Source organism: Halichondria panicea, chromosome 2 (genome assembly GCF_963675165.1).
Source record: "Halichondria panicea chromosome 2, odHalPani1.1, whole genome shotgun sequence".
NCBI lineage: Eukaryota > Metazoa > Porifera > Demospongiae > Suberitida > Halichondriidae > Halichondria > Halichondria panicea.
The window spans coordinates 7,332,273-7,358,942 of NC_087378.1; the positions used below are offsets into that span (position 1 = coordinate 7,332,273).

Sequence of the window (26,670 nt, forward strand, 5' to 3'; positions counted from 1 at the left end):
TAAGGTAATAATTAACTTACGATCTGCTTTAGGATGAATTCTTGAGACAACACCTCTGCCATTTGCATATCATACTCATCTTGATTGTCACTGTCCAGTCTCTTCTTAGCCTCCTCTTGTTCCACGGATCTAGCCACAGCTTCTCCTATCTTTTCTTCCTCCGCACGCTCAGCAGCAAACTGATAGGGAGAGGATGTAAATTAGATCAAAATGTACAGAGAATGAAACCTTGAGGTCCCCGTTAATTTAGCAAACACATAAGATCTAGGTAAAAAAAAAACAGTATACATTAATAATAGAGGATATACCACTTGATTCTCAATGTCTAGTCTCCTTGCTTCTTCTTCACCGACACTTTCCTCCATTGAACGCTCTTCTTGCATCTGAGGAGGAGGGAATACAGTTACAGCAAAGTGGCAAATGTTCCTCACCTTATCCAACTCACAAAGATAGTCTTTTCGTACTTCACCTGGTTCACTTAACTTCCAACATCTTTCATCTACATAAAATTATTAGAGAGGGGGAATTCAACATCACATTCATGAGCATAGTGGCTGATCATACTCTAGTCAAATTCGGTACACGGTCATTAGCACAACTGGTCAATACAGAATGATCTACCGTATAGCGAGTAATTTTCATTGGTGCAAATGCTTGTTCGAACGACCCTAATTTTCGTACAGCTCAGGATAGTGACGTAGAATCTATTGGAGTAGAATAATTTCGTAGTTTTAATTTTAGTACGATGCTCTTCAATACAAAAATGTCCACCATACGAAAATAACCTGCTATACGGTATATGCAGCCGGCTAAGAGGTTGCCTACCGTTTGTGGATTCCGTGGACTTCATGAGTGTATTAATGTCACATTTCGCCAAAACTTCCTCAATTTTTCTTTTCCTCTCAGAGCTCACAGGATTATTGACGTTTCTTCTGGCCCAGGAGCTTATCCTCTTTCGACAGATGGGACACCAGTGGTTGGCTGTCTCCAGGCTTTTTTTGAAGCAGGTAAGACATATCTCGTGTTTGCAGGGGAACATCACAGGCTCTCTTATGATCTCATAGCAGACAGGGCATGTGCTAAGTACAGTCAAATCCATCTTGAATCTGTTTCTGAAATTCCCACCAAAACACTTCCAAAGCCACGTGGGCCACATGTCTTTGGAAGCGCATGCGCTTGATAAGTAGAGCTAGATAGAGGGCGACCAGAAATAAAGAAATGCGGCTTATATTGGAGAGCACAATGACATGATTGTACATGTACACACATTTATATTCAATACTAAACTGAAGATTTCTGTCTACTGACACATAATTTAAAGTCCTCCATTTCTTTTCTACATTTTCTCCAATCATTGTGCTCAAAATAACAGTCTTGCAATGCAAAGTGAAACTTTGAACATCCAGAATTTTCTATTGCAGTCTCGTAAACATCTTTCTCTTCCTCAGTTTGATTCTGTATCTTCTCTTTGTGAGTCTGGTGTGTTGGTGGTGGAGGCAACTCAGCCATTAGTCAAGGATCTGAAGGAAGTGAAATATTGGAATAACAAAACGACTTCTTTGGGCCACAGTACGAAACCTGACTACCGTAGCCAGGTAAGAAAAGTGTGTGGGCATCTTTAATCTTACCAACAGTAATAAAAGTGTAGCTTCTACTTGGCTCTGGATTGATCTTCAGTGTGGAGCAGTATGAGAGCTAGAGAGAGAGGTGCACACACCATTCAGCAGTGCAAGTGCAGTGAGTGGTAGGTAGGCTCAGTAGTAAGGTTTCCTGAACTATTGACCTATACATTGTGGCTCAGGAATTTCTAATGCTGTATTAAAAAGGCACCTGCACCACAAGATGACACGATCATGATGCAGTGAACATAATTTTAGGAGAGGTAAAGGAATTTTAATACCTTATCTGCATGTGACAGCTAGTGTTTCTGTCCTTTAGGACAGACCAGGTATACTTGATGGGGCTGCTACACCAGAAGGTATTTCAACCTTGAAAGCGCTTGAAGTGCCCACAATTGGATTAGCGTCGCGTATCAGTAACGATTCCAATTGGTCCTTAGTAACAATTTAAGGTTCCATATGATAGCTTTTATCATTTCTTTATCAAAGGATGGGTAGGGTGAGATAATAGAATTAGGTTTAGTACCATTTAGGATAGGTCATAGTCTATGACGTTTCACACATGTTTATCTATTAGCAAATAATTGTAACCTGCTGACGCTGTACATGTACCACTGTTTTTCTTTTTCTTTTTTGTTTAAAAGGTTTAAAATAGCGTTTTGTGGGTGGTAGTTAATTAAGTGAGGGCTGTGGGAAAGGATGTGACTCAATCACTTACACAGCTAGCCTCTATGTCTTGGTGGGGTCTTACACTAATTGAGGTATGACACACCTTGACCACATACAAGCTTGCCAAAGTATACGCCCTTGGTAGTGGTAAACATTCCCCGGTCCCCATAGTAACTTCCCTAGCTACCACCTTATAAATTAACTTCCATGGGGATGTGGGGGCACTGTGAATTCCTAAGCTGCAATGAGGCATGGCACTATGACACAGTAACTGTAACAATATAAGGAAGTGCACAGCTTTCTTACATGCATTTAATAGTAGAGGTTGTTGCATTGTAGCTCAAACAGAATATATACCAGTTTGGAGATGTCTCTTCTAAAGTTTTCAGCAGTGTTGTGTCTAATGCACTTTATTCAGTGCAGTACAGGTATTGTTTTGTATATATGCAACTACAGCATTAATAGGAGTATTTACAGCTATAGCTAAGTGCAGCATTTTTAGTGTGTTAACATTTTCCTATTCTCTCTGCAGCCCAACCAAATGTGGAGTTTCCAACTCTCGTGCATCGTGTGCAAGAGGACAGTCGTATTCTGAATGTAGAGCTCACTAAGAATGGAGAAAATGAAGAGGAGGTGGTGGTGCTCGTGACTCCACTCACCTTCAATGAGTACTATGTTCTACGCAAAGGCCTTCTACCACCACAGTTTGACAGTGTGGACTTGCCAGACCCAGCTGAGTGTAAGTTACAAGGACCCATGCACAAAACTACAGTGCTATACTATTAATGCAAGCTATCATGCACCTATTAGCTACTGTGATATCATTTTGCATTTTGCTAGTCTATCAGAGGATCTTTTTAAGTTGTTATAGTTATTTTTCTTCTACAGATGACGTAAATGGAAAACAAGACTTCATTCGCAATGGACCTATCAAATATGTCTTTGACCCCAGCTCAGAGACAGAAACAGGAAGTATTGAGATCTTATTCAACGATGACTCCATAAACGAGGCTGATGAAGGATTTCTGTTGCTCATTGAGGTCGAGAAAACAGACCAAAATGTTGCAATTCTTAGAGGGGGCCTCACTCTTGTGATCCTTGTTGACGAAGATCGTAAGTAATGTTTCTGGTAGCTACTGCTGTCAGTTCTCAAGTATAAGCTTGCACTCAAGCTACATGTGTTTGCAGTACCACAACAATTCCAACAGAGAATTGAGCTAGCTATAACATTATTATAATGGAACACCTACAGAATGAATCATAAACCCTCTCTCTTAGCTCTTCGATTGGGTTTTGAGCAGCCACAGTATGAAGTACTAGAGGAGAATCGCGTTGTCAACGATTTAATCTACATCACCAAAAATGGGATGGAATCCGAACAGACTCTGCGATTCCTGGTGGAAAATTCGCAAGGTTCTGCAGTTAGAGGTATGTTTCTACAGTGTTCAATACCCACACCCAAGTATTATTTATGTAATAATTATAATGACAGAAAATGTGTTCAAAACCACTTCTGTATCAGACAAAAGTTGTTGCCATAAACGTTTGTGAACTTAACACTAATATATCTAATTTCATAGGAGAGGACTACAACGTTCTTGCTAGAACAGAAGTCAACTTCCCTCCAGACGAAGAGAGAATGGCGTTCAGTTTACAGCTGTTGGATGACCAGTTGCCAGAGGAGACGGAGAGTTTCCAGCTACTGCTAGTGACCGAGGATGATCAATCAAACATTTCCTTCAGTCTAACAACAACCACTGTGAATATTGTAGACAATGATGGTGAGTAACTGCAAATCTTGCAGCAGTAAGTGAGCATGCATGCAGCTTTATTTTCACAAATCTTCTTGCTACTGTGCGCCTACTGTTTTCACCTTAAAATATATGTAGCAATTGTAAACTGACCCAGTCCATATAGTGTCATGCTCAATCAAGGAAAATAATTTATTTTTTGCGTCTTTGTTTTTTGCATGCAGTTATGACAGTTGGCTTTGAACAAGCGTTGTACACTGTGAGTGAAGAAGACAAAGAGGTTGAAGTGTGCGTTGCCATCTCTTCTCCAGCAAACATTGACTTGACTGTCATAGCTACTCTCTCAACCAGTGACGATACTGCAGAAGGTATACCCAGTGTGTGTATATGCCTCGTAATAGTAAGAACAGCTGCATATGCGTATTGGAAATTGTCCGTGCAAGCATTTTTGTATCATGATTATAATAATTATCCCTTCCTCTGTCTATTCAGTATAAGACTAAGTGCTGTGTGCTTGAATGCATTAATTAATTGCTTGTATTCAATCGTGCAGATGGTGTCGACTACGCTCATATCAAAGAGTTTGTTAGCCTTCCCTCCTACGATGAAAAGACAAGAATCTGCTATCAGATCCCCATCCTAAACAATGAAGATGTTGAGCAGAACGAGGAGTTCACGGTGATACTGACACCTGGGGTTTCAACCCCACCAAATGTACGGTTCCAACCAGGACAGGTGCAAGTCAGAATAGTGGATGACGAAATAGGTATACAAATGTAACTATCTTGTAAATCGTTTTGTGCCCTGAGGGAGCTTATCAATAAGCCAAAGAATGATAATTTATAATTCACCGGTAGTGGTAGTGCAATGGACATATTTTGGCTATGTGTTTTTTTTAGGTTAATTAAATCATGGTTGGTGCCCAGTTGTCTGGTATCATTGTGTACTGTGTGTACAACACTGAGACATGTATGTCACCACCTGCAGTGAATGAGTGTCGACTGGGATTGCACAACTGTCATGAGAAGGCTCGCTGCGTAGACACTTACCAGAGCTTTAAATGTATTTGCAAGAATGGTTATTCTGGCAATGGTGTTGAGTGCAATGGTAAGAATGGTGTCCTTATTAGATTAATTACCCTTGCATTAGATGTGGTAAGAAAACAAAGCAGTTGCTTGTAGCTTCAATGCAATAACCATGATTCTGTATTTATTATGAGGTTTTTCAATGGTCTAGTGTTACCAGCATTCGTATAGGTGCATACTTGTAATCCTTTGCAATCACTTTGTCTGTGTACAGATTAAATCATGCACACATGACCGTGTATTATTGATTTTCAGACATTGACGAGTGTTTGGACAGCAGTACTCATTACTGCCATGACGATGCCATTTGTACCAACTTTAAGGGAGGCTTTCGTTGCTCTTGCCCCCAGGGCTACAGTGGCAATGGAATTATCTGCATCCAAAACAGTAAGACTACTACTCTTTACATTTACATTCACCTGTGCACTATTCGCTTCAATGAATCAACTAGCTAATGTACGTGCATGCATAATGATTCATTGTGCTTTTGAATATGCTGTTGCTTAATCATAGATAATAATTATGACACTTCGTTCCGAAAGAGGTGACAAATACTTTTGATTTTATGCGTACAGCACCTCGCCATGAATGTCTTCAAGACAGTGACTGTGATAGACAAGCGAGCTGTATGGGAAAACCACAGGGGAACAAGTGTGTGTGCAGGTCAGGTTACTCTGGCAACGGGAAAGCTTGCACTGGTGAGATAATTTGACATTGTTGATACAAAAAAATTTCCCATGGGAACCAAACTGAAATAGTTAATCATGTGTAGTTTTGTTCCCATAGAGATCAATGAGTGCACCAGTGATACACACAGCTGCCCCCCTGAGGCGTCTTGTATCAACACACAAGGATCATACTTTTGCAAGTGCAAACCAGGCTACAAGTCGACTGGCAGGCACTCATGTAGAGGTAATTATCACTACTTAAAGGCACTTTAACACTTTGTTGGAGCTAAATAAAATTTCCTGCTGATCACTTATCGCTTATTATCCCTATACAGACTACGATGAGTGTGCGTCATTGCATCACAATTGTGACCGACATGCTCAGTGTACGAATACAGTAGGCAGTTTCACTTGCACCTGTAGCCCTGAATACACCGGAGATGGGACAAGGGGAAATTGCAACAGAGGTACGTGTGTTTATAGATCACTATGTGTGAAAGTTAATCCTTCTTATATTTTTACAGAAAGCTCCAAGCCTCGTCCTGGTCATGGATAAATTACTCAATAATGAATAACTCAACAACTAATAACTCAACAAATACTTACGTTAACTGTTTCTTACAAAACAAGAGTAGTAAATTTGTCATTGCTCTCTTCAATTTATGCTGTTGTTTGTTTATACAATATTTTTGCTTGCATATACAAAATCCGAAAATCAATATAAAGGCTAAATTCTGGTCAATGACCACACCCCTACAGTATACTGTATAGCGGGTATATTTCGAGGGTATAAATTTTCGCGGAAATGCCTTTAGAAAGGTTTTTGGATTTATAATTCGCGGAAATTTTTTGCAGCATGCAGTAATAAAGAAAGAAAAGATCAATCGTTCAATCAAAAATTGGTGCCTAACTTCCCTCCTCTGGAGGGAAAAATTTAGTGCCTCGAAAATAACTCGCTATACAGTAATAAAGGCCTCGATTTCCATGCCGCTTGCGTTGTTGTATGACATAAGTGGGCGGGGCTTACTAAACACGCTCATCACGTTAGTAATTTGAGCTGTACCTGTACTGTGGCTTCGAGAAAACGTCCTCAGAGCTGTAGAGACGTTTTTATTAGAGATGGCTGCTGCTGTACTCGCCAAGCTCTACAGAGGAATAACAAAATCTAGATCAAAGTCATTCTCACAAGTGCTGACAAAAACTGAGGCAGTGTGTGTAGATGGGGTGACATGGAAGAGCATGTCCATTGAAATTAGTCCAGAAAATCATTTGGAAGATTTCAAGAAGTATTTACTTTGCTCTGTGAGGCCAGAGTGGGAAGGAAGAGTTCTAACTAGCAAGAGCTTTGATGCTGGTACCACGAATGCTTTATTCGCCATTTACGACAAAGAAAAGGGAATGGACGCAGACACGGTTCTAATTAGAATCAACGGAAATGGGACTGAGAATCTAATATGTCGAAAAGACGAAATTGTATCACTGCTATGTCTTCATCACCACCACCTCTCTCCCCCAATGTACGCCCAACTCAATAACGGTATGTGTTACGGCTTTATGACAGGAAGATCTATCGTCGCTGAAGAGCTTACAAATCCGGTGATGATGAAAAAGATTGTCAGAGCGTTAGTGAAGATGCATTCGCTCGAGATGCCCACCTCATTTCGTGGCCGAGAACCGCACGTGTGGTACAAGTCTGCACAATGGCTGAAGCTTGTTCCAACTCACTTTGACGAGGCAGACAAGCAAAGAAGGTATAATGATAGTACCGGTATTTGCATTCATGAGCACACAGTGCACAATATTGACAGAATTAGCGGTAAAAGCCTCACTATAATTATACGAATTTTACAAGAGTTAGATAAAAAAAGACTGGTGTTGACTTGGTCACACTTCTAACACTGTGGTTCTTCACTCAGGGCTGGCTGGCATCGTGCAATATAATTCTGACAGTGTATTTCTCTGACTTTTTGCTCAGACATGCTTTGCAATTTCCTTCCATTTGGAGGCAAAATGACCCACCCTGTGTAGGTGTGCGTACTGTGGGTGATGATGAGGTGTTGAGTGACTGCTCATGGGGAGATTGTGTATGTAGTATTTGAGTTTGATACATGTGTTAATGACCTAGTTTGTTCAAAGTAATAATTGGAGACATGTGTTAATAGTGCAGACCTGATCACAAATCACATAAATTATGATATCAAAGTTCGAACTTTAGCAGTTGGAGAACTAACCTCGTCCCCAGGCCGAGTTGTCTCTAAAATAACACTAGGTCGCCTAGCGTTTTTTTTTAGAGGCTATTGAATTTAAATTAGTGTAATGAGATAAATTGTAAAAAATGATTCTTAATTGTGTGTTTTTCATTGCAGGCTTGTTGAGAGTGTTGGCTCCATTGATGAGCTACAGCATGAGATGGATGAGATGAAGAAAGAGTTAACGTTTGCCCGATCACCGGTCGTCTTCTGTCACAACGACCTCACCGCGGGGAACATCATCTACAACGAGGATAAAGGTACAGGCATTTCTTGAGTGTACATGCATCTTAACAAACCACCACTTTGCTTTTTGACAGTTTGGGTCAATCTCTTTAAATTGCATAAGCCTTAATTGCGTCTATATTCAATCCTCATTCTCAATTCAAGCACACAGAGTTGTAGCCTAGGCCTAAAGAGGTAGTTTACTTTTGTCTGTTGATTAGTACCAACCACCACCGACCAGTGTGCCTGTATAACGTAGAAATGGATTTAAGTGCTCAGCTAGGAGTGTAATTTGAGCAGCTAGTAATGTAACTCAAATTAACCTACCGTATAGCAGGTAAATTTGGCGAATGAGGGAATTGAACAATTAATTGGCGATTTTTACTTGACGATCAATTCATGCTGTCTGGCATTAATGATACTGGGAGGACTGAGTATCAAGCTAAAACATTGGCGATTTTTAATTTTGGCGACACTCGCCTTGATTCACCAAACCGCCAAATTTACACGCTATAATATAGAGTGATGTAATTGCATTCTAGCTTTTGACATCAGAAATCTATTATTATTTCTCACAGATGAAGTGGGACTGATTGACTTTGAGTACGCAGGACCTAACTACCTTGCTTTTGAGATAGCCAATCATTTCTGTGAATTTGCTGGTGTGCATGATATCGACTTCTCCCTCTATCCCACCGAGGACGTACAGAAGCTCTGGATAACTGCTTACCTTGAGGAGTCTACAAGTAAGAGTAAACAAGATGGGCGTGCCCACAACTTTAGTCTATAGGCAGTTGCGTAGGAGTCAGAGTACACACGAGGTCAGAGTACATGAGGGTCTACATGCATTGTATCGCCACAAACTATTTACCTTTTCTATAAAACTCTCGGCATTAGCACAGCGCAGCTTGCAACATTCATTAATTGTTGTTTTGTGTTTTGTAATCTCCTGTGTAGGAGGTCCAGTGAGTGTGAGCGAGGTACATGACATTTACAGAGAAGTGAATAAATTCACCCTGGTAAGTGGAGTGAGTATCCATGGTTGGTGTGAACTATGTGTTAACAGTGATATGCCCAGCATTTCGAAGTGGTGCCTGTTTCAACCCTCAATCTCTATTGAACTATTATAGTAAACAGGCCTATAAGTGTCTGGAGGTGGTTGGTACCAGCCACCACCACCAACCAGGGTGGGGCACATTCCTACATATAACACTCTTCATAATTATAACTTTTCTAACACTGTTGTCCAGAGTAACCATCTATTTTGGACCGTGTGGGGAGTCTTTCAAGCTCAGAACTCAAGCATTGACTTCGACTATATTGGGTAAGCAAGTGTGATCGAGATATGTAGCAATAGAGCAGCCAGTACTGAACCTTTAGGGTTACTATAGTATCAACATCATCTCATAGGATTGTGAAACTGCATGTTGCCTGGCACTTTGTTAATCCTGTGTTGAATCAACAAAATAATTATTATGGTTACCTCCTTTTAGTGTAGAGTTCATTTCCCAACTGACTGCAATGCAATTATTTAAGTGTTGCTTTAAGATGTAGAAATAAAATGTTATAAAAAAATGGATATTGCTTTGACTCCTCCCCTCAGGTATGCAGGTATTCGATACAGTGAGTACAAGAAGAACAAAGACAAGTTCCTAGCATTGTGAACAATGTCTTATTATTATAGCTGACCCAATTCCCCCAATTCCCTTTTATTTATTTGGCTTTAAATGTTTCTTGTGAGTGTTGTGAGTGGGATCAGGAGTGCATTATGTATGTGGATGATTTTTGCTTTCAAAATAAAAATTTATTGCTGACCTTTGAGGACAAACCAAAATGGTGTTGGTCGGTAAAGTAATGAATCAGTGCTAATTGCTGCATAGAGGATCATTGAGGATCAAGGATGATAGAGGTCAAGCTCCTCCAATATGGATTAAGAAGTCAAGACTGTCGACCCAGCAAACCATGAGCAAACTAACTAGCACCCCTAGCTGGCTTAGCAAACAAATTAAAGGTATACAATTAATGGTGAAATCCCTGTGACATTAATTTAGTGTCTACGTACGTACTGTCTGCATGTGTGATATGATATGTGCGTACGTGTGGTATGTGGAAGCACACGAAATTTTGGTCAAATAAGTCATTATGCCTATACCGGTGGTTTGTGTGTCAACCAGAGCGGTAGAGTCACCTAGCTTTGTAATAATTAGAATAATTGATCCAAAATGGCTTTTAAATACATGTATAACCGTGTATTGTTATAATTATAGGCAGGAGGTACGACATCACGTATAGAGTTTCAATTAGTGCTGCAATGTCAGCATAGTAAGTCCACGTTAATTGAAATTCCATAGTCCATCACGTAATGTTATCGTATCTCCTCTGGCACCAATGTGTTTAATGTGGGAAATGATTCATTGATGAGATCATTCTGCTTAATCATTCTGCTTACTGTATAAATACCGGCATAAAAGCATCAGTCAATGGTTGAGTAAAATTGGATTCAACAACAAGAAGCACATGTAATGCAGTTCTGCTTTGAATTGTGCCTTCATGAGATTTACTTGTGCAGGAAGATAAGAATAATGACTAACGATGATGATGATGATGATCTCCTGCCTGGACATACGCGTAAGACGATACTCTGACTGAATACCTTTAAAGTATAACATACCTAGAACAGCTAGATAATATTATACCCTCGTAGGAGGTTCATTCTACGCATTCTGGGTAGGTGGCAGAAATAAAGCATATTCTGATTAAGTACAAGAACTAAGTACAAGAACAAAGACAAGTTCCTAGCATTGTGACAATCTCTTACTCTATTATAGCCAATTCCCTGAAGATATGATTGATTTTTGCTTTCAAATTGTTGACCCTTACCTACTAACTTATTGCAAAGCTATGCATGCAAGATGGATAAACAAACAGCTAGCACTGGACTGGTCAGAGTCTACTTGAGGTCTACTTGACTGTCTGAAACAGTCAACTGAAGACAGTCAAGTATCAAATATATCAAATGAATAATTTGCTGCTCAAGCTGTCTTTGGATTAAGAAGCCAAGACTGTCAACCCAACAAAGTATGAGCAAACTAACTATGCACCCTGGCATGGCAAACTGCTGTTACAAAGGCATATAAAAATGATGAAATAAAAATGATAAAATCTTCCCTGTTGCATTTATTGTCTACTGTATACACAACATAATGTGGAAGTATGGAAGCTGTAGCTATTAATTACTTCTCCTGTTTCGGGATAGTACATGACTGTGGTCAAACAAGTAATTGCGATACTGGTTATTGTGCAAACCAGAGCGGGAGAGTTAGTTTCGTAATATAATATTTATCTAAGCTGGCATTCAAATACCGCCTATCAGGAGCCGGAGCGCAATAATAGGAAGGAAGTGCATGATCGATGACATCATTATGTTTTACTGTATAAATTGAGATGTATCAGTCAATGGTTGATTCAGTTCATTTTTAGTTGTTGAGGAAGATAAAGAAAATCACGACGATGATGATGATGAAGATATCCTGTCTTTCAGTACTCTCTCTGCAGCTATTCTTTGCTCTATCTCTAGGTGCTCCATCTCCATTCAGCCAAGTGGAGAATACTCGTAAGCCACTTTATTAGAGTATTTTATATATCTACTCTGAGACTTGCATGTAGTGAGTGCATGGATTACCTTTATTACAATACCTATCTCACCGAAACAATTGTATCTGCAAAAAAGTTCACTAGAACAGATAAATTATATTCCCCTCCTTAGTTGCAGTGGCTGTATTTATAATGGTCCATTCTATGCATTCTCATTCAGTGAGTTCGTATATGCTTTATATAATTATGCATGAGCACAAATTATTAGTCTTCGTGTAAAATTTTATGTGCTCATCTTCTCTTTTCAGTCTTGCTCTCAGGGACAGCCTCAACTACACTAATTTGTCGCTTTTTTGGAGGGAGTTCCAACACAATCAAGTGGCAGCGTGATGGACAAGAGATCTCTGTGGATAATTTGAAGTATCGATCGTTGTATAACACAAGATCTAGACTGGAGATCAAGAACATCTCCTCGAGTGATGAAGGAGTGTACAGTTGCTCATATGAACGGGATGGTGTAAGAAGCAAATTTGATATTGTTTACATCTACGTTTTAGGTGAGTAACTATATATAATTATAATTATTGGGTTTTGAATGCGATTGGCACTGTACAAAGCCTGTTGCTTTTCTAACTATGCGAATTGCATGCAATGCATGGGAAATTGCATGCGCATGGTCACTCTTTGCGTGTCTTTCGATTGAGAGTTTTCGCAATTCACAATCGAAAGAACCTACGATCTTATTGGTATGGTGGGCTATACTCCCAAGTATACAAGAAAAGCGTAATGCATAAATTATGTTATGCAGTGAAAGTATAATTAATGCAATAAACTCGCTCGTTGTAATTTGCAGGTGCTGCACAGTTTTTCTCTGCTAATACTACCACAATTGATGTGTGTCGTGGAGAGGACGCAGCACTGGACACTAGAGTCATGTACACTGGAGCTGGGCCTAGCAACTGTAACCAAACAGTCACTGTGCTACATCTGTTCAGAGTGGTCAATGGCGTCTTGGCACCGTTGGTGTATTTTTGTGGTGATGAAGGTACCGGAAATGGCGTCCCTTGTCCTTCAACGTCAAAAGTTAGTGCTACAAGTGGAACTTACAAGTACGATCTCTCTTTGAGCCTCAAGAACCTTACGATTAAAGATGGTGGACGATATCAAGCTCGTGTAGAATTACTTCGTCCTGGGGTTAGCAGCAGATTGTATATTAGGAAGGAGTTCATCATTCAAGTGTATGGTAAGTGCTTTCCCTTCCATTCAGAATACATAATACGTTTTTCCGGTCTTGCTTTTTTAAGACATGTAACGTAAATAGTCACAAGACACTCCATAATGTGTAGACATGTGTTACTACAATAGTGGGTTGTAGAAAAATTTCCCTACACTTTTTTGACCCTTTTACACTATTTTTATGGGCTGTGTTATAATGGTTGCAATTGCAGAACCAATTGAGGTGAATGTGTGGAGAGTGGAAAATTCTCTTCACTGCCGAGTACCACTCAATAATATGGATTTCAAATTATTGAGTTTGAACTGGCAGAACTCAAAAGGAGAAGGCCTCTCTTCGGATGGCAATGTGCAACTGATCACAGGAGTCAACTCGAATGAAATCTCCTTAACTGCCGAGTTTGAGACACTCTTTGATGGTAACTATTCGTGTGTTGTTACTGTGAGCTTATCCAGAAGCCCTGGGGTCAACAAAACTGTCATATCTATTCTGACAGTCAAGAGTGAGTTGAAAATTACTTCGAAACTGATTGCTAACTGTCTATTTTGCATATTAATTAAGGAATGTGCAGTATAAATTATGGATAGCAAACAATTTGTGTCTGTGGTTGTGACTCGTGCATATACTCTGTTTCAGGTGGTGTCACTGGCGGAGAAAATGAAACCTCCAGTATATTTCAGATAACTATCGGCCCTGTATCATCAGTGGAATGCTCAATATGGGTAAGTTTACATGACTTTGTGCAGATCATTCTCTGTAGATGCATGGCATTGCATGGAGCGTCCACATTGAGTTGAAATAACTGAAAATAGGGCAGTAAAAAAGTTCTTTTTCCATTAGAAAGGCTGTCCTTTTATTCAGAAGTACGGTCTTTGTAGAGAGGTGTCTATATATATTTTCAGAAGAAAGTATTCATTGCAGTTTTTCTTACAGTATGATGCAGACAAGTCTGCTGCCATGGAGGCAACCATCAGAAGGGGCATCGCAATCTCAGTCTCACAACATTGCAACTGTGAAGTAACTGCCGAGGACTTTGCAACTGGCCGGCTCAGTTGTAATGGTGACTGGCTCATCTACAGAAGCTCTGTGCAGAGCATAGGGAGAGAGGAAGTACTTCTTTCTGGGATTGATGCGTGGACTACTGTCAGAGATGGTGTACCAAGCATTGCCCTGGGCATTTTTGATCTGCAAGTAAACACTACATGCAGTGGAAGCAGACTAATAACTTGCTAGTTTTGATTATTAATTTTAGTGAATTTTAGGCCAACTTCATGATATTCCTGACTTCTTGAATTCATTTTTTTGTAACACAAAATTAATTATCATTGATGAATCATTTGATCAACCAAGTTCATGGACTGTGATTTGTGGTTTCTTACATGCAAGCTGATTGGGTTTTTGGGCCTCTTAATTTCTATGACAACAAAGATATTCATGATAACAGCAGTCGTTTACTATATCTATATGGTTTTATCCAAGCAAAAGCTAGCTAGGTGTATAGCCAGAGAAGGTGGAGATAAAATGAGTGACAGAGGGAAGATTTCTGAATCCTTTGATGAAATTTTATTTTCATCAAAATTCGATTCTGGTCAGTTTAAGATTCCATATAGAGCATCCATGTTTGCACACTCTAGCTATAATTATTCAATGTAGACATAGCAAGACTGCATGGATCGAGACTAACCTCACACACACACACACGCACACCACGCTACCCCCAGGCAACCTAGACAGGGTCGAGGAGTGCAGGTCCACACTGGGTCCTGGGACGAGGGAATTCAACTTATGGACTGCCCCGGATTGTGCCGGGTTGCCCTATGAGAGCGGGTGCAAGTCGTGGTTCTACTTCAGTGTGACTACTCCCTCTGACTCGTCTGGTCTCGTGCTAAGGTGAGTGAAACACCACACACCAGGCACACCACCCACACCATGCACACCACACACCACCCACACCATGCACACCACACACCAGGCACACCACCACCCACCACACACCACCCACACCATGCACACTACACACCACACACCACCCACACCATGCACACTATGCACACCTTAATTATAAGGCACCACTGCGTTTGCTAGAGATTGTGCACAAAACAAATCAATGTGAGTGAATTGTCCAAGTGGCGCTAGAGTGGTAGTATCTTATGGTGAACTTATAGGGATTGCATATTCTCCTATATAGCTATTACATAAAATAATGTACTCCTACTCAAAAGTTGGTTTAATTTGTGCAACCTGACAATTAAACATCCATCCCATTGAGTATTGACCTATTGGGTATTAGTGGGACTTTTACCACAGATGCCTATATGCCAAGCCTACGTACGTACAACATGTATGTATGTATTGGGTATCAATAATTATATGAGGGACTGTTTTCCTAATCTAACAGTTATTGTGTGCATCGTTCTTCGGGTCATTCCTTGCAAGGTACTAGATCTATCAGTGTTATACTGCTTGGGACTATGCACGGAAACTGATTCGGTCAACTATCAATGCAATAGTCAACAACGTAACAAATTTTTGATATCCTTGAATGTGTAGACTTTTTGACCTGTAAACAATTAAATTAAGTGTATGGGGAAAGTTTAATAGTCTAAAGTTTAATAGTTCTTCAATGACGTACGTGTGTACCACAGGTTGAATGTCCAGAATCTGAATAAGCAGTGTCGACTTTACCAGCAGGGTTGTACCCCCTTTGTTAGGACGGTGCCAGGTCGTGGAGGCTGGGAGAGACTGAGAGACAAGGTCGAGTATGAGGTGAGGAGGGGAGACCCCTGGTAATTAGAGTGGTGTGCCATACTGTGACATGCTCATGGTGTTGGTTAGAAGCACCCCCTTCTGAGGGAGGGGAGACCCCTGGTAATTAGAGCAGTGTGCCATACTGTGACATGCTCATGGTGTTGGTTAGAAGCACCCCCTTCTGAGGGGGGAGCCTTATGAGTGATAGCATATCAGTCTGGACACGTATACACTGTAACATGCTCATGGTGTTGGTTGGTAATACATAGTCCAGCTTATAATTATCGTACACATGATTCTTTTAGCACACTTTCCTTTGAATGTATAACAGACAAAATAATTATGTGCATTCAACTTTTGTCTATGTACTCTTGTGTTTTAAAACCCCTTAGGCCTCTGAGGAAGGTGTGTACGTGCTGTCATACAACCTGACTGTACCTGACTCCCGTAAGATGACCTTTTACTGTGCCTTCTGTTTCCCTCACTCGTACACTGATTGTCAAAAGCTACTCTCTAAACTTGACGAGCAGTACAGGGGCGTGGCACAGCACTCGGATGAGGACAGTGTTTACTATCACAGGTACGTACGCGTGACATCGATTACTGTAAATTAAAATGGTGCCAATTTAGTTATTTGTAGCGAATGTTTCTCAAGGAACAGTAATTATTACAGTATGGCTGATAATGGGGTTAATAGGGCTAGTAAAAGGAAATGGTAAGGCCTCTAATTTATTGCACAAGGCAAAGCCGAATTCCTATATGCCAGTGCTTGTTATGTGTGCTGAAGTCTTTTATTGCACGACTATGGTTGAATGGTAATCCTTATGATGCAGCTTTTGTTGTATTCTTAGTCTTCTTCTAAAAAAAAACCCAAATGCCATTATTAGTCCTTTCTGTACAAAGTCCAACAACCATAGTTACTATTGTACCGGAAATGATACAGCACTAGATGGTGATACAGCACTAGATGGTGCCAGTTTAGTTATACAATACCTACATATTTGGAGGCCAACAAGAACTCTGTGACGACAGATGATCGCTGGTCCTCTCCCCTTGGCTGTTAGTCGACATTCCTTGTTCTGATAAGGTAACATGGTTGTTGGGTCTACATGATTAGGGGTGTGTATTGTTCTATATGTGAATTGTTTTCGTGGGTAGCCAGAAGAAAAGTTCCCTCTCAAAATCCAATCACACAGCATGTTTACTATGCTAGTAAACATGCTGTATGGCTATGAACACAATGACTGCTCTGTCCCCCATTACTGCCATTACTGTCAGGCACGAGTACAAGCGTTGTGTTACAATAGTAAACTCTGAAACTAAAACTTGTAATAAACTATAATCGATGCTTGGGAAACACGAATTATATGCTCGTACATTCAATGCTCGTGTTGGAAAATATCCCCTCTTGTGAGACAACTATGTATTCTGTAATCAATCTTCTAGTCATGTGTATTATGTTCCTTTCAAGTTGCTGAACTAGATCTACATGCATATTAAATTGCATCATCTGCATAAATATCTAAATTATGTTTTGTGTGTGTCGATGGTGCGTATATACAGATGTTAGTATGTGATTTTCTCATGTAGAGAGCTTGTTTGCTGGAGTCTCGAGGGCAGACGTGTTGACCTGGTCACAGTGAGCTCTTGTCATGGCCTGGGGAGGGAGCGAGAGCCACGACTAGACAGACTGTTCCCTGACACTGCCACAGAGAGAGCTCACACCTTTAGTGAGAAAAAGGTGAGAGCTACGAAGCTAGTAGGAAATGGGTGGGGAGGAGTATTTGTATGCCTGAGTCAAATTTTGAGGAAAAAAGCTATAATTGTTGTAAGATACTGAGATGACATGATTTAAATAACCTATTCTGACCATTTTGGACAAAATAATAGAAGACTAGACTTTTGATACTGTTTGCTTGACACTGTGGAATCTTTAGTTGTGTTCCTGTCTCAGTCTCCCTATAAGCACTGAGTATTGAATCTTTACTTCACTCAACTGACTAATATGCACAATGTGTGTCCTCTATTTGATCCGTTTGTGCACCTAGCATCATCACATGTTGTAGGAAAGGATACACTATAGAATAAGAAGAGTTGTCCACTCAGTTATCATGCATGCATAATTATAGTGAGACATCGTAAGCCTTCTATTGTATTGCTTATCATGATCACATCGAAGGGAATTTACTGTGTGAGGGACGTACATCAATCCACACGAACTGGACATGTGCATACTTGTTCCAGCTACTGCATGACTGGAGATATACCCTAATGCCTTAAAAACCACCTCATATAACAATATCCTGAAGTCACCTTTACTAGACAATAGTCGAGTTGTGCATAAGGCATGTGAGGAATTCAATGGTTAATCACCGTACATGTATGGCTTGGGGTACTTTTTCAATAAGCCATAATGTATTTCTAGCGACGAACCCATTGTTTGTATAATTATGCCGAGCCTTTTAATACTTTAATAGTTCCACCTCACAATTATGAACACATAATTATCCTTTGCAACAGGTGATATTCATGAGCAGTCGCGTGCATCCAGGGGAAACCCCTTCCAGTCACGTATTCAACGGGCTGCTACAGTTCATCCTGAGAATAGACGACCCACGAGCGGTGACACTGCGTCGACACTTTGTCTTCAAACTCATACCGATGTTGAACCCTGATGGTAGGTACACTGTATCTCATGATGAAAGTGGGTGAATGGGTGATTTAAACTGGGCTTGTTTTGGCTATAGTACACGTATATCATGAGCCCCCTCTTGCAGTATACCACCCCGCTTCCTGGATATGCAAACCATGATACTCTTGCATAAGCTAAATAGAAGCCTGCTGTGTTGGGTCAGGCGCATGTGCAGAGAAGCATTTCCATGGCTTCAGTGTACATACAGCACATATCTGTGGGCGTGTGGAAATGTCAATGTGTTTGTAGTTAAAATAAATAAAGTACCATAGTATTTAGATCACAAATTCCAAAAATTTCCCTTTTCTTATAAACTAATTGCGTTTCTGATGTCAGATTTTTCTTTTTGATAGCTTTAACCTTTGACCCTTTCCTCCGCTCGGCCAGGTGTGAGTAGAGGTCACTACAGAATGAACACGACTGGAGTCAACCTCAATCGAGTGTACCTTGACCCCGACTTTGAGCAGTACCCGTCCATATTTGCAGCACGTTCGCTCATCGTCCATCACCACCAGACTACAGGAGACAAGAGTCCCTCATCAGCTAGCACTCTTCCAAACATTATCAACAAAGATCTTCCAAAGATGGCTACAGCATCTGCCACCACATCTGAAGGTCAATCGACACAAAGCACAATCTCTGAGCATTCTGTAACACTCAAGTCCCATTCTGCAACAAGTGTCAGCAATCAAACTAGCACATCTGATTTGAGAGTGTACGCCAGTCACTCTGCACCCTGTCACCAGGTCTCCGCTAGTAGCCCGTCGACATTGCCAACACCTCCACAAGATGCTATCTCAGTCACCAAGAATAGCGGGCTTGCTTTCTATGTCGACCTACATGCTCACGCTAGTAAGAGAGGATGTTTCTTTTATGGCAACTATTTCAGTGATTTGGGCGAGCAGACTGAGAATATGCTCTTCCCTAGATTGGTGGCTCTGAATTCTCCTCATTTGGACTTTGAGCAATGTGTGTTCTCTGAGAAGAACATGTACACATCGGACAAGCGTGATGGCATGAGCAAAGAGGGGAGTGGGAGGGTGGCAATGTACAAGGCAACAGGACACATTCATAGGTGAGTGTGGTACGGGGTGAGGGGGTGAGTGTGAGGTGAGGGGTGAGTGGGAGGGTGGCAATGTACAAGGCAACAGGACACATTCATAGGTGAGTGTGGTAGGGAGGTGAGTGTGGTAGGGGGGGTGAGGGGTGAGGGGGTGGGGGTGAGGGTGAGGTGAGTATGGTAGGGGGGTGAGGGGTGAGGGGGTGAGGGGGAGCGAGGATGGAATGGTGTAGGTTAAGGAGGTAAGGTTGGTAGGGGGTATAAGGATGGTAGGTTCGAGACGTGTATTGTATAGTGTTGGTGCTCTGAGTAAGGCATTTGGTAGGTCATCCTAAGGCTGCCCACATCTGAACACATACATGTATGTACATTGTTTCTGGGAAGGCCCCAGTGTACAATACCTGTAAATCGATATCAATGCATGTCTTTGTGATTTCGCCATGATCTTATAGCCACATCCTCCTTTACATTCCTCAGTGTCCTCGTGACTATAATTATAACGACCTATGGACTTGTCTATTAGCATGGGGCCTGGAATTATATCCACGAGAATTGTTTTAGGCAATGTATCGCAGGAGCATCTGTTCATTATTTATAGATTGCTGGTAGCCCTACCATTAATGGGAAGATTCACATTGATCTCATCATTAATGTGAGAGAGAAATTAAATCTATTTGTTAAACTCCAAATTTGATATTACCCTATTACTAGAATGTTTTGCGAGCATCAAACATATGTGAACTTTGCGAGGGTTGATCAATTTGCAACAATAAAATCGCAAAACCTATACATACTCTGGATAAATACACATGATCCTTATCAAATTGCAAAATATCAATTTCTCTGCTGATTTGGCTCTTTCACAAAGGTTTTTAACCCACAAAATATTCTAGTAATACGGCTATGCTACCAAGGGCATATAAAGAGAAAAGGGCATGCAACTCGCAATGTATACTGTGTATGCGTCATATTACTGATGACTCAGCAGGATACGCTATACATATATATTTAGCCAACCGCTCACTAGGGAATAGAGAGTATAAAGTGCACGTGCAATAAATTCTTGTCTATTTTTAGACATATACACTCCCGTCCATTGTAATACGATAGATTGTAGTTGCATGCCCTCTTGCTCTTTATACGCCCTTGATACTACATTGTGTGTAAGTAACTCGTAGTTAATGTAGTACCGTACTCTACCTAGGTTACGCCCACCCTAATTGCATGCTACAAAGCAGCTACAGGTGGGATGGGCTTAATTTCGAAAACAGTAGTTTTGTCTCGAAATTAAGCCCACCCAGGTGTTTGCCTCGAAATTAAGCCCACTCATTAAGAAACTATTCTTCTCTGTCTGCGTCTGAGGCCTGCCAGCTCTTGAAATACATCAACATACAACAACGGTAAATGCATGGGTAAAGTAGCTACGTATAAAGAGTCAAGATTCTGCATCAGAAGGTTGTTCCTTGTCACTGTCAGAGTCTTCAACAGAGATTCAGAGAAGATTGTCCTTGTCTCTTATACTTGCAAATAGGATCTAACTATATCTAGCTATAATTATTCAGAGCTAACCAGCGTACACAATAATTAAACTTTTTTGTCAACTTGCTCACTGACAAATGCATCACTTCCTGATGGGCGTATTTTCGTGGCAAATTAGCCTATGCAGGAACTTTCACTCAAAAGTGGGGGTGGGCGTAATTTCGGACGTGGGCATAATCTCGGTAGAGTACGGTATATCACATAATTATACAAAAGATCATTATTCTGTGACCTTTACGAATGCATATAACCAGTATACCCCCTCCCCCACACACCACCTCTCCTCTCTCTCTCTCTCTCTGTATAGCTATACACTCGAGTGTAACTACAACAGTGGGCGACAGGTCAACAGTATGAGTGAGGCCACTCTGGCCGAGGGGAGGGCCACACCTCCACACCCAGGCTCTAACATGCCTCACCGGTTCTCAATACAAGACTTTGAGCAGGTCAGTCCCCGAGCAGAATTAAGTAATCATCATGTTGAACTTCTTTGCCTATGTTAGTTGATTGTAGTCAGTAGTCGTTGTTATATTCATTAAAAGCGTGCTTCCTTTCGTGGTTTTTTATCTGTGTGATATAGTATGTATCATCCTAGAGGAGGTACGACATCCGCGTGTCAAAGGAAACGTTTTAGACACACATTCCTTAGGTCAAAGTTCGGAATGTGTGTGTTAAAGACACGCGGATGTCGTACCTCCTCTGGTATCCTCCCTCCCCTTGCTAGAAAGTTGGGTATAGAATTATCTGTATGCTGTGATGTGTGTAGGTTGGTCATGCATTGGCAATAGCTGCACTGGACCTGTACCAGTTGAACCCTTGGACCCGCCTCCCACACACAGACTACAAGAGTTTGGCCGGGCTTAGGGAAAGTCTGCAACAGAGGGTACGCACCACTCGAGCTAAGAGGTGAGGCATGGCCTAGTTAGAGTCAATTGTTGCTGTGGCTTTGTAGACAATGCAGTCTTAATTAAACACTATAGTATGGTTCGGGGAGTCTTTTAGCTGCCATAGCTTGAATTCCGATTTTATGATTTTTTGGAAGCTTAGAAAGATACATTTCAAACGGTATGATCAATGTTTATATTTAGGAGATGAAACAATTTGCCAATTTCGGCCAAATACCATGGATTATAGCCATTAATCTAAGGCCGAATTATGGCTCCAACAAAAAACACATCATTTGAACTGTCTCTTTCTAAGCTTTCAAAAAATCATAATATTTTGAAATTGGATCAATGATACTAAAGTTATTGAATAATCATGGCTGTTGAAAGATATAACTGCAAACCCTGCCTCAGTACCTTTATCAAACCAGGCATTTGTAGAATGTTATGTAAGTTCCATCTAGTTCAAGTGCAGTTTATGCATTTAATGACCCTTTACCAGGTATGATTTAATGACCCTTTACCAGGTAAGGTAAAGGTCATCAATAGTATTGTCATAATTCCACCCTCTAATGTTAATTCACTCAGAGATAAGCCGCTCAGTGCCCGACGGGTTGGCAGGACTCCAGCAGTCGCAGCCTCGGTGTCCGCACCATCGGTGGCTAAAGACAATGCTCAGGTCACAAAACTGGTGATGAAAAATCAGCGAACACTGGGACTCTACAAAGGACCAGGTAGCTACTTTTAATTACTACTATGCACGTACATGTACTTGTAATTATGGCTGCTCTTTGATGACTGCATTCGTCTCAGCTCGCTGTGAGATTGACAACATTGGCAGTGATTATTATGCCTCGGTTGCGCATGCGCAGTGAGGTATACGGTAGTGTGTGTGTGTGTGTGTGTGTGTGTGTGTGTGTGTGTGTGTGTGTGTGTGTGTGTGTGTGTGTGTGTCTGTGTGTGTGTGTCTGTGTGTGTAGAGTGCTACAGCTGCTCAATAATAACTAAAGTGCAAGTAAGAGCTTCTATACACTTATAGTCATGTTTTATTGGATTGCAATTAGTGGATTTGCAAAATAATCTAGCTACGTTTGCTTACTTAGAATGCCATTGTAGCTTTTTCAGAACAGTGTGTAGCAAAACTTGTCCATGGAATGCTACTTAGTAGTTAGCTCTGCACTAGAACGCTAGCTATTAGCTGCAAGAGTGAGAAAGCTGCACTGTTTCATGAGCTGCAGCCATTTACTAGTTATGAAAAAATTATTCTTTTTAGCAACAATTGTAGTCAATCATTTCCGACTCTTTTGTACCATTCTCTGCATGCAAATGAATTGTACTGTGTATTTAATAATAGTCTGCTAGAGTCTAGTACTACTACTACTGTAGCTTCATGGCCGTAAAGGCTTTGGCGCCTACATCGAGGCATCAGCACCCGCAGTGCTTTCATTGTATTGGTTGTTTACACCTCAGCTATACGTAAATACAGGTACATGTATGCATGGGCTGGTTTCACGACATCATAGACCCCCTCTAGATCTCTAATGGTTTTTGCAAGAGCTCTACCACAGATACACATGTAGATGAACTGATTGTCTGCTCTATTTGGTACATTTACGCAAAGGTGCCAGTTATCTATCCTGGGGATGAGCCCAGTCTTGTATTCAGTGTGACTATAGGCCACTATTAGTCTCGGTCCCATATATCGCGTAGTCCTTACTTAGAATGCCATGGCTACTCTTTGTCAAATCTCGTTTGATCGCTAAATCAATTACAATGAAGCCGCACTACTAAAGGCAGTAGGATAATTACTGACCCCCTTATTCAGTCTCCTTAGGCATTAAGCTTAGTTAACAGTCTATTCATTAACCCATACAAGATCATCGTATTCAATCTGGTCAAAACAACACGTAACGGTTTGGCTCCATCTTCCTCACTAGCTACTGCCTATAATTATTCAATCCACGCGGTTGTTTTTTCCCTGCAGCTTCTGTATCATACGATATAGCGTTTGTGACAGAGGGCAAGCGGTCCTCCCGACGGAGACTCCACCCTCCCAAGGTGGGCAAGGGACGGGGGAAGCAGAGAGCTCATACACAACCACCTGTCCAGCCCGAACTAAGCACGCCCAGTGCCGTCAAGGTAGGGAATAGACCTAACCCCACAGATATAATAATCATGCTCTTTTAAAGTTTTAATGTACTGTATGAATATCTAGGCTGGTACTGTTATATAACTTATCCGTGCTTTTTAGCAGACCATTCTATATGCTATATAAGGGAAGACGTGTCTAGTGTATCATACCATACTTGAAACGGTTACCTCTGTTTGAGAGTGTAGTGTGAAGTAGGCCCAGACAGCTCAACACTGTGTGCTTGTTTGCTGTGCACAGCTACATGTGATCAAGAGTCAACATTGTGTCAGTTGTATTCCCTTTGTTGCTGCAGCCGTCAGTACAAGATGTGGTATTTCCACTGCACAATTTGAAGATTGACACTGACCTGGGTCCAGGAATAAGTGAGTCAATCCACTCTGTATACTCAACCAGTTTCATGACTCAGCTCATTACTCATAATAATTAAGGGAAATTTATCAATTCAGCAAAACCAAAGGCTGTAAACTGGTTAAAATCCCCTGTTCTTAAAAGCTGTAGACTTGCTCTTTTTCCTCGAAAGTTGAGCCGTCATCTTTAAATAGTTATAACTTTGGTTCCGTTATTGGACCAAACGTTAATTTTATGATTCTGAAAGCTTAGAGAGAGCCCTTTTAGATGATAATTATGTTAAAACCAAAACTCTATGTTTTGACAAAACACCGGGCTATGTAAGCCATAATTAGTTAATTATAACCTGTTCCAAATTTGGGATTTGAGCATACCATCTGAACGAGCTCTTTCTAAGCTTTCAGATCGTTGAATTTGAACCACCAAAACTCTAGTTACAGAGCCGATTCTAGTGGAGTATTGTCACTGCATGAATGAATCCTGGGCCCACTAACTTCCCTAGGCCGTATGCATACCGCAGACTGAGTGACTTAATTATAAGAGAGTTGCATCAATAGACAAATTACCCACTGATCTTTTATTGTGTATAACAAAGTAAAGTCTGAATTGCACCACTAGCTTCCACCAGAGTCCCCTCTGGCTTCCCACTATACATGCAGGCGCCTCTTTCGGGTTGCAGCATGAATGGTCACTGACATATGCTTGTGCTGTGTTATATAATTGAGCCGCATATGAACAGTTGAGGCACGCTCTCTCTAAGTGTTCACATTTGGCACTCTTATGCATACACGTACACAGATGTACCTCTAATATGGCAGTAGGTTGATTGCCTTAATGTAGTCATCAACTATATATGGGGAACAGAGCATATTTTAGGGAGTTGTTGATGTAGGTCGTCTCCATCCCAGCTTGTTAACGGTATTCATGACCTGCTTGTACATGTAGCTGAAAGAATGTATTTTCAAGCATGTGTCTAATGTATTGGTGTGTGAGTGTGATCAATGGTTGTGCCTGGGAATGGTTGCCATTAAAGGCAGTGCTGGCCATTGGAGACACCCCCGTATTGGAGCCACTCTAAATGTCTCTGACCATATCTTCCCACCTCATGTTCATTAGCCATTACTGGTTAGGGTGTTTATTTGGTGTGTGTGGGTGTGAGTGTGTGTGTGTAGGTGGGTGAGTGTGTGTGGGTGGGTGGGTGAGTGTGTGTGTAGGTGGGTGGGTGTGTGTGTGTGTGATTGTGCCTTATAAATTACCGTGTACTCCGTCTGGTGTTCCACTGCAACTGCTTCCTGTAATGACTGTAGCTAGGTGCATACGTTCATAATAATAATATTATTATTGAGACAAATTACAGCCAATTATTGTCGATAGCTATTCAATATTGAGTTACCATCTTCTTAAATACTTCTCTACCAAATGTCATAATTATTTTGGGGCTTGAAATTCTTGATACTTTACTGTGCAGGGGTCAATGGTAGTCCACTACCTATAGAGGTGTCAGGCACTCGTTGTTGTACCAACCGATTCTCTACCAGTTCATCCCTACGAGCCAAACCCTGCATGGGCAAAGGCTTGCAACGAGCTAAGACCGAGCCTCTACCGGCTATCAATGTCACGAAGCACAAGATCAATCTAGTCGCGAGCTCCAAGACAATGGTGAAGCAGTATCGAGCTAACTCCTTGCCACCTTCTAATGGCACTAAGGTTTGTAAGTATCTCTGATTTTATAACCTATTTTATGAGCTATTTTTGCAGATTTTGGGAGATTCTGGTAAGTGTAGTGTGGAGGAGCAAGCTACAACTGATGTTGCAGAGACAAGCTAATGTGTGAGAGTTGATACTACTTCTATGTCTATTATATATTGGTGCATGTAAAGCTAAGTGTTTTTTCTGGCTAATAATAACTTTTCGTTTGCCTCGTAGGATGCGGCGGCAATGCGGACAATTGGAACTAAACAGACATTCATTTGATGCAACCAAAGACGACGATTTATATCACTTTTCATTGCACATTAATTTTACCATTTTTATTATTATTATACTCTAAGCTATTCAATCTCTTGAATCTCTTGTTGTTTGTTGCCAAATGCTCTCCCTAGTAAACCTTTACTGCTCTGTGTGTAACATTAGTTGAGTGGGTAGCTGTGCAT

At 41.0% G+C, this 26,670-nt stretch overlaps 5 protein-coding genes across 7 annotated transcripts in view; 4 read left to right on the plus strand and 1 right to left on the minus strand.

Moving 5' to 3' along the window:
- Positions 1–1,221, minus strand: part of LOC135332084 (E3 ubiquitin-protein ligase rnf168-like) — a 2,403-nt gene extending 1,182 nt beyond the window's left edge. Inside the window, exons 1-4 of the mRNA XM_064527409.1 lie at positions 826–1,221; positions 432–499; positions 309–383; positions 21–179 (exon numbers count right to left, since the gene is read on the minus strand). Of these exons, the coding sequence (XP_064383479.1) occupies positions 21–179; positions 309–383; positions 432–499; positions 826–1,156 (633 nt within the window). The 5' untranslated portion in view covers positions 1,157–1,221. The remainder of the gene's footprint in view (positions 1–20; positions 180–308; positions 384–431; positions 500–825) is intronic.
- A 1,299-nt stretch (positions 1,222–2,520) lies between these two features.
- LOC135332054 (uncharacterized) lies at positions 2,521–6,524 on the plus strand. Its single transcript, XM_064527369.1, has 13 exons — positions 2,521–2,716; positions 2,821–3,027; positions 3,177–3,401; positions 3,567–3,716; positions 3,869–4,069; positions 4,264–4,407; positions 4,593–4,805; positions 5,027–5,146; positions 5,380–5,511; positions 5,700–5,822; positions 5,911–6,036; positions 6,128–6,259; positions 6,317–6,524. Exons 1-13 carry the CDS (start codon positions 2,656–2,658, stop codon positions 6,346–6,348), a joined length of 1,866 nt encoding a protein of 621 aa, XP_064383439.1. The 5' UTR covers positions 2,521–2,655; the 3' UTR covers positions 6,349–6,524.
- A 297-nt stretch (positions 6,525–6,821) lies between these two features.
- LOC135332070 (ethanolamine kinase 1-like) lies at positions 6,822–10,080 on the plus strand. The gene is made up of 6 exons (XM_064527388.1): positions 6,822–7,543; positions 8,159–8,301; positions 8,845–9,012; positions 9,224–9,285; positions 9,517–9,590; positions 9,870–10,080. The coding sequence occupies exons 1-6, from the start codon at positions 6,912–6,914 to the stop codon at positions 9,928–9,930; spliced, it is 1,140 nt and encodes a 379-aa protein (XP_064383458.1). The 5' UTR covers positions 6,822–6,911; the 3' UTR covers positions 9,931–10,080.
- A 56-nt stretch (positions 10,081–10,136) lies between these two features.
- Positions 10,137–14,443, plus strand: LOC135332061 (uncharacterized). 3 transcript variants are annotated; one of them, XM_064527375.1, is made up of 8 exons: positions 10,137–10,277; positions 10,836–10,894; positions 11,747–11,879; positions 12,169–12,417; positions 12,714–13,103; positions 13,309–13,596; positions 13,731–13,816; positions 14,028–14,443. In XM_064527375.1, the coding sequence occupies exons 2-8, from the start codon at positions 10,859–10,861 to the stop codon at positions 14,325–14,327; spliced, it is 1,482 nt and encodes a 493-aa protein (XP_064383445.1). In that variant the 5' UTR covers positions 10,137–10,277; positions 10,836–10,858; the 3' UTR covers positions 14,328–14,443. The 3 variants fall into 3 exon arrangements, with proteins under 3 accessions (XP_064383445.1, XP_064383446.1, XP_064383447.1); XM_064527376.1 differs by lacking the exons at positions 10,137–10,277; positions 10,836–10,894 and adding an exon at positions 10,907–11,395; XM_064527377.1 differs by lacking the exons at positions 10,137–10,277; positions 10,836–10,894 and adding an exon at positions 10,907–11,344.
- Positions 14,444–14,447: 4 nt separating this feature from the next.
- On the plus strand, positions 14,448–26,607 carry LOC135332046 (cytosolic carboxypeptidase-like protein 5). Its single transcript, XM_064527359.1, has 15 exons — positions 14,448–14,682; positions 14,816–14,984; positions 15,740–15,860; positions 16,235–16,422; positions 17,433–17,583; positions 18,363–18,519; positions 18,922–19,609; positions 21,441–21,579; positions 21,900–22,039; positions 22,606–22,751; positions 24,002–24,156; positions 24,462–24,531; positions 25,986–26,224; positions 26,276–26,347; positions 26,444–26,607. Exons 1-14 carry the CDS (start codon positions 14,448–14,450, stop codon positions 26,342–26,344), a joined length of 2,667 nt encoding a protein of 888 aa, XP_064383429.1. The 3' UTR covers positions 26,345–26,347; positions 26,444–26,607.
- The last annotated feature ends 63 nt before the right edge of the window (positions 26,608–26,670 follow it).